The 8,060-nt window shown below is 35.4% G+C and overlaps 1 protein-coding gene across 2 annotated transcripts in view; it reads left to right on the forward strand.

Moving 5' to 3' along the window:
• Positions 1 to 6,267, forward strand: part of Prr16 (proline rich 16) — a 189,056-nt gene extending 182,789 nt beyond the window's left edge. For both annotated transcript variants that reach the window (XM_090339679.1, XM_090339680.1), the window contains one exon: positions 3,720 to 6,267. In XM_090339679.1, coding sequence (XP_090195805.1) covers positions 3,720 to 4,475 — 756 coding nt within the window. In that variant the 3' untranslated portion in view covers positions 4,476 to 6,267. The remainder of the gene's footprint in view (positions 1 to 3,719) is intronic.
• The last annotated feature ends 1,793 nt before the right edge of the window (positions 6,268 to 8,060 follow it).

Consider the following 8,060-nt stretch of genomic DNA (forward strand, 5'->3'; position numbering starts at 1 on the left):
GGAATCACAAAATGGTGAGACAAAGGACAAAAAGGTGAACCAATGCAACAGTGATACTCGCAAGACACTATATTGGAAATGAAGTTTACAACATGGGGGCGGGGAATGTCTGGGGAAGGGAAAGTAGGAGAGATAAAAGGAATGGTAACATTCCATAGTGTGGCCTAGTGGTAGAGTGCTTGGTTAGAATGCAGGAAGCCCTGGGTTCGATTCTTCAGTGCCATATATACACAGAAAAAAGCCAGAAGTGGTGCTTGGTTCAAGTGTTAGAGTGTTACTTTGAGAAAAGTCCAAGGACATTGCCCAGGCCCTGAGTTCAAGTCCTAAGACTGGCAAAAAGAAATGTAATCATTTCTTTATTTATGTAACTGATATGTAACTGTGATTCCTCTGTATACCACCTTTACAACACCAACAAAAAGAACAAAAAGAAAAAATAATAATGGCATGCCACTGATGGCTAATGCCTTAATCCTAGCTACTCAGGATATGTAGATATGTAGATTGTGTTTTGAGGCCATCCCATGCAGGACAATCTATGAGATTGCCCGATTAACTACCTAACATCTAGAAATAGTACTTGTGGCTCAAGTGGCTGAGTACTGTGAACAGAAAAAGCTCACAGATAACAACCAGGCCCAAAGTTCAAGCTTCAGGACTAGCACAAAAAGTTGTGTGATTTAAAAAAAAATGTACAGCACTTGGTGAGAATTATGTGTAGTAAATCTATAATATATTTCAATACAGGATATTGTTTCTTGCTTTTAAAATATGCATCTGTGGACTGGGAGTATAGCCTAATAGTAGAGTGTTCACCTAGCATGCATGAAGCCCTGGGTTCGATTCCTTGATACCACATACTCAGAAAAAGCCAGAAGTGGTGCTGTACACTAGCCTTGAGAAAAGAGTGTCAAAGGACAGTGCCAATCCCTGAGTTCACACACACACACGCAAAAATTTAAATCTGTGCTGCTTAAAAGCTGTGTTTTCTAATAAGCACAAAAGGATTGCATCTGGGACTGGGAGTGTGGCCTAGCATGATTATGTGATTAGCATGCACAAAGCCCTGGGTTCGATTCCTTAGTATCATATATACAGAAAAAAGTCAGAAGTGGTGCTGTAATTGAAGTGGCAAAGTACTAATCTTGTTCCAAGTTTGTGCAAGGACAAGGCCCAGACCCTGAGTTCAAGTCCCAGGACTGGCAAAACTTACATCTGTTTCCATGCCATTTACTATGAACCATTTTCTTCTACACTCACCATATTGTTGGAATGTAGGAAGGATCACACTGGAGACTACTATTGCACTAAAGCTCCACGTGACCAATCCTGACACATTTAGCTGCCAAGCAACTGTTATTTCTTCCTTGGATCACTGGAACAAATCTGGGATTAGGGAAGTTCAATAATTATACACATTTCTCCCCTTTCCTCACATTTTCACCCCTATTTAAAATTAAAGCAAATGTTTATTAAAGACAATGGAATGAAAGGCTACTGTTATTCCTATTGCTTCTCAAGGTCTTCCTTCCTCTACTCTTCACAGTCACGTTTCCTTATTTGGCTTGTTAATGTTGAGGGACATGAGCTAATCTGTGAGAGCTAGGAGTTAAGCATGGGCCTAAAATGTCATGAATTGAAAGGGCTTAGCTAAACCCTTTTGGCTTGTTAATAACATAACTTCATCAGGCTTCATTTACTACTGTTTGATCTTCTCACATTTCTTTGTCTTTAATCATTGCCACATTTTTATTTACATATGTTGTGTTTACAAATATGTTTAAATTATTTATTCTATTTTATTCAGCATTTGTTTGTTATGCCTTTTAAAGAATTGTTGAATATTTATCATCTTTTATTGCTTACATTATTTTAGAAGTTATATTTTTACTGTGTTGTTTTAGTACCTTCCCTAAAATTTTTACATGCATACTCAATAAGGTATAAATTCAATTAATACCAAGTTAGTGATTTCTCACACACATAAAATATAATCATCTCTTAAATATTTAGCCAACTTTGATGACTTAGTCCTACAATCTGGATACATGTGGGGAGGGAGAGGATAGAAATTGGGGGATCATGGTTTAAAGTCAGTTTGGTCCAAAATAAGTTTTTGAGACTAAGTCCCATCCAGTCACCAACCAGACAAAGTAATATGTGCCTCTTACCCAAGCTATTGGGAATAACAATGTCCAGCTAGACTAACAGGTGCCGACCACTCACAGCTTCCTATCTCAACATGGTATGATGCCACAGATCTTTAACGCACATTCTTTTTGAGAGAATCTTATACCTTCATGAGACATTCTGAGAGGAAGCTGGAGCAGTGGCTCTTCTACCAGGTGGTTCCAGCTGACCATTCAGGAGGATACTATTGTCTTTATCACTAGGTACTGGTCTCCTCTTGTCATATGACTATGCTTCACAAGACTTGGCAGTTGAACTATCATTTGTTTGATGAAATAATGCAGTTCAATCCTATTTAATAGAGTACCTACTTAGTCATATCAGTGTTTAGTTTTTATGTCTTAATTTCTTAACATTTAATGCACACTTAGAAAATGGCACTGTAGAGGTTTAAACCAGTTGAGAACTATACAACCCTCATCTGGAAACCATCTTTACATCCCTTAGGGTTCTGAGTTTTCTTTCACTTGCTGCAGAATTGATTACAGAATATGATTAAAAGACTAAAAGCTGGAAATAAGTTCTCTACATGAAATTTATTGTCCCTATAAGCCAGACTGTTCCATTGCTTACCAATTTATTACCAAGGCTCTCACTTTAATTTCCACATAGCCAACTAGAAATAATGTTACTAAGTCTGTGTGGTCATTTAGACCACATTTAGAATATTTCTACCAGAATAATTTAGCAATTCTTCAGATAATGATGATTGCCAAAACAAGTAGGAAACAAACTGTTTCAAGTCATACTACTGGATAAATAAAAGATTGTTTTAGACCATGCCCTTAATATAATATTATAGATTGATTTAAATCATAATCAAAATATTCATATTTTTTTCTGTTTTGGAACATACAATCCACATTGCCTGAAAAGGATGGTCTTTCCTGCCAGGGAAGAATCCATGATAGCAAGCAGATCAGCCACTATGGTGGTCTACAAAAAAAAACATAGAAATTTGATAACTTAAATTGAAAGAGAAACTTATTGAAGATGAATGTGTAGTGTTGTTTTAGGAACCTACAGTAATGTTCTTGAACTTACATTTGTTTAATAAGCATGAATCAAATTTTCAGAAATTAATAACAATTTTGTATTATCTGGAATTTTGTCTTTTCAGCATGAAATATTGATATCCTGAAGATTTCTATGTATTGAGCCAAAAATCATATCTTCCTATAATAATTTATGGTGTATTTGTGTTAATTCATTTTGAATCTATCTATCTATCTAGTTCTCTCTCTATATATATATATATTAAAAAAAAGATCTGGTCAGTTTGGCATTAGTATTCTACCTTTGATGGCTACAACAGAGCCATCAAAGGTACAAAAATTACAATATTGTATTGTAGGTATATGAAGTTATGTTCTCAAATGTAACTCACATCCTTTGTGGTGGCGGTCTGTAAATGCACAAACTGCAAACTTTGAGCAGCATTTCTATAGCAGATTCAACTTCAAAGAACATTGTTTCTCATTATATTTTCCATTGGGTCCTACTTCAACAATTTTCTGATCCTTCCTTAGGTGGTTGACCAGATTGACACCTTGACATCTGACCTACAGCTGGAGGATGAAATGACTGACAGTTCCAAAACAGACACTCTGAACAGCAGCTCCAGCAGTACAACGGTCTCCAGCATAGAAAAGATCAAAGAACAGGCAAATACACCACTCATTAAACCTCTAGCACACCCATCTGCTATCCTCACCGTCCTGAGAAAGCCAAATCCTCCACCACCTCCTCCACGGTTGACACCTGTGAGATGTGAACAGCCTACAAGGGAGGTACCCATCACCCATCTTGTAAAGACCAATGGCAACCTTCTACGGAATGGAGGCTTACCAAGTGGACAGAACAAAACCCCAAATGGAGACGTTTGCTGCAACGTCAGTAGTAACTCAGACAAGATTTCAATGCAGGCTGTAATCTATAGACCTGAAAAAGACAGATGCCCCCAAGCCGGGCCTCGGGAGCGAGTACGGTTCAGTGAAAATGTGCAGTATCACGGCTATTGTCCTGACTGTGACACTCGTTATAACATAAAGAACAGAGAAGTCCACTTACACAGTGAACCTGTCCAGCCATCAGGAAGGAGTCCTTGCCAAAGCCTTCCCCTCCCTCCTGCAGCCAATCTCCCTCCTTTCCTACTAGAAAATGGGGGAACAGGAATAAGCCACAGTAACAGTTTCCCCCCTCTCAGACCTACAACTGTGCCTCCATCCTCTGCTCCAAAACCACAGAAGACGATCTTGAGAAAGTCAACTACTACAACAGTGTGATGTATGCCATTTTAAAAGCTTTTTTTTGGTTTTTGTTATTTTCTATACTATAAACATGAAATAAGTAATGACCACTTTCTACTCAAGCAATAAAAGTGCAAATATGTTAGTGCAGCATTCAACAAAGTGGCATAAAAGTTACATGGTAAGTATGTAGCATATTGCTTATGTCCTGGGTTTACATTGTCTTAAATGGTATATCAAAAAGCTGCAGAATAATGTAAGAGTCCTAATTTATCATTTTTCAATTGACCTATGACAAACTGTTACATTTTGATTTCAAATAGTTTTATTTATTATAAAAAGATTTGAAATATTTTGGTTGGTTGATAAAAACCAGGGTGAGTCACCTTATTCATTCCTGACTCAGCTATGCATTTATAACATGTCATACTCTTAACTTTGAATTAAATACTTTTTGATAAGAGATTTTAATACTGAAGGACTATTTTATTATTTTTCCAAAAGATGTTTGTCACTAGTTTTACATTACTAAAATATTGGGACAATACCAAAAATTTATTTTCTATATGATATAGTTATGAAATATACCTTCAGATATATATATAATACTGCATTTTAATCAGTGGAAATAGCATTATGTCAACAAGTGGTATGTGAAAAAAACAAATATTTCCCAGAATTAAAATGAAACAGTGGTTCATTTTATCTCATGTTAATATTCAATGACAAGAGTTCGGATAAGTTCACAGTGAATGACTATCAGAGCTTTCTAAACTAAATATCATAATCCATGTAGTAAGCATATTTTACACATTGGCATAGTAATAAGTTCCAGTATGATACTTCTAGAATTATCTGCTAAGCTCATTATTCTCAATCTCCTTCAATCCCCTCATTCCCAGTCTTCTTGCTGAAGCCAGTGCATTATATACCAGCCAATTGAAGCTGTTAGTGTTTTTTTTGCCATCTACATCAGTAAACTCTTTGCCTTCCTAAAAGTATCCATAGTTATGGGAGAATTGTAGGAGAACATGTAAATGTTTCTGGTAATAGGAAATAATCAATGACAGCCTTGAGCTTTTGTCTTTGATGTTGAAAGATGTCATAGTTCTTCACTATTCCATAACAGAAAGAGGCAAGATTTGCTTTTTGTTTTTGTTTCTGTATCTTTTTTTTCTTTTACTGTCATTTAAAAGTCCTTCTTTTCGGAAATCTGACTACCCATAGCCAGTCTGAGTTCCCAAGAGCACTGATTTGGATAGAAATGGTATTTTGCCCTAGAGCTAAAATTCTTTCAGGTATTTTTTTTCTCCTTTGAGTCATAAGAAGAAAGAGTAGATGAAAACTTTTGGTCTTTTATGTGATAAGAGTGGGGGAAGTCATGTTAAAGCGAGGTTCATTCACTGTGTAACTTAAAGAATGCCATGATTAAAAAAAAATAATTTCTGAGGTAATCTTCAATCTTTCAGAAAGTTCAAGCTATATTGTAGTAATTTGGAATACTGTTTATATGCAGCTTTCTATTAAAAGATGTTAATGTATTTTTGAAAGACTATAAATAGAAAAATGGGTTTTATTTTTGAAGGACTTAGAAAATGAGTGAAAAGCAAAATGTCATGTTAAACATTCACTCAACATGCATTTTTTTCTTTATGTTTTCCATATGGAGGTAATGAAACCGGAATAATCCAACTTTCCAGAAAGTTGTGCAACAGAATCTATAACTAAGAGGACATAGTCTATAAGTTATAAAATGTATGATCACTGTATTTAAAACTTATGAAAATGTGACAACGGTAAATAAATGATAAACATGTTGAATGCAAAACTAATGTGTTCTTAATTTTTTTGTACTGGAAAACAAACCCGAGAGACTTGTGCATTCTAACAAGTGTATTATCCTTGAGTTCAAACCTCAGCTTTTGGTTGTTTTAAACAAGGCTCCACACAGTGTGAATGAAGACCAGGATGACCTTGAACTTGAGATTCTACTGCTTCAACATTCCAAGTGAGGAAATTATAGCATCCAAATTTACCATTTGTATTCATTTTTATCATTTTTCTAAAATTAAGTAATTGTTTCATATGACCTATAAGTACTAGTCAGTTGAGGTTATAAACAACGATGGAGCATATATAGGTTGTGTTTTAGAAAAAAAGTTAGATAATAATTACCTTAGAGTTTGAAACTCTGACCCTTTGAATGTTTGAGAACTTCAGTGGACCTTAAGGTCGAACTTTCACGCAATCACAAATCTTTAACAAAACAGTTTGCTTGTCGTAAGAGCAGTTGAATATGTTATATCATTAAATCTTAGTGAATAAGGAATTTACCATATTCTTCCCCAAAGAATAGACAAAGATTCCCCCATGAAAAACAATCCCTTACTGTTGGATGGATATCTGTGGCAAAACTATATAGAGAACTGTACAGAATCCAGTAGATTTTAGTATTTGAATAGACATAAATTGAATAACATGAAAAGAAATTAGCAGAGCAATCTATTTTCTGGGCACATGTACTCAAAATGTCATAAATGGCAGTGCTGCTTTTGTAAACAGCCAGCATTGCTTTCAGAATTTAAATTTGAAGTGCACAGTCTGCACATCACCCACAGAAGCATTGTAAGGAATGGTAAAATTCCTTTTATCACAGAGATCTCATGTAAAAATAGTGTTCTCATCTTCTGAAAAGCAGCTGCTACACTTCTATCTACATGCAGTGTGTACTATGGAGCGGGCATCCACACTCCAGTGAAAGTGGTATGGTTACAAAAGGTAAAGTGACAAAGCACCTATGAGAACATTAATTCATAGTGCAAAAATGGCACATGTTCCCATATATAGGGTACTTATTCATTAGAATAGGAAAGTTTCTTTTAGTTTAGAGAAATACTTTCTCATTTTTGACAGGTATTAGGTCTTTTGATGAGAGAGAGCAGGCTTGAAAGGAAATTAAGCAATTTTAAGTCAGTGTTAGGCTAAATATAAAAATAGCCTCAAGGCTGGGAATGTGGCCTAGTGGTAAAGAACTTGCCTAGCATGGACAAAGACCCAGGTTCAATTCCTTGGTACCACATACATAGAAAAGGCTGGAAATGATGCTGTGGCTCGGGTGATAGAGCACTAGCCTTGAGAAAACCCAAGGATAGTGCTCAGGCCCTGAGCTCAAGCCAAAAGACTTACAAAAAATATAGCTTCAATCAAATAAAAGGTATGAAAGCAAGGAATATCCCATTCTATCAATTTGATGTATGTTTACATCTCTCACTCAAAACTTTAATGATTTTATGAGAACAAATTAATGTTATCAGAAACAGCTCAATTAACATAAAACATTATTAAATTTGAATTATACAGCTTATTACTATTTAATGAACAAAAGAAAAATACACAGTATTTATGGTTTTATTTGCACATGTCAGTAGTTGCATTTAGCATGATGAGCTAGATACACCGTTTCTGAAATTACACAAGAGCTTTTACCTAATATTCAATTATAGACCTTTGGGTATGTGCCATTATTTAAAATCTGAGTATTTATGCATATAATTTCACAGGAAATGGTGTAAATAAATCATTGCCTGATTTTTCCATGGAACATATGTGATCATGTGATGC

The sequence above is a fragment of the Megascapheus bottae genome, chromosome 10, assembly GCF_031878675.1.
Source record: "Megascapheus bottae isolate mThoBot1 chromosome 10, mThoBot2.hap1, whole genome shotgun sequence".
Classification (NCBI taxonomy): Eukaryota; Metazoa; Chordata; class Mammalia; order Rodentia; family Geomyidae; genus Megascapheus; species Megascapheus bottae.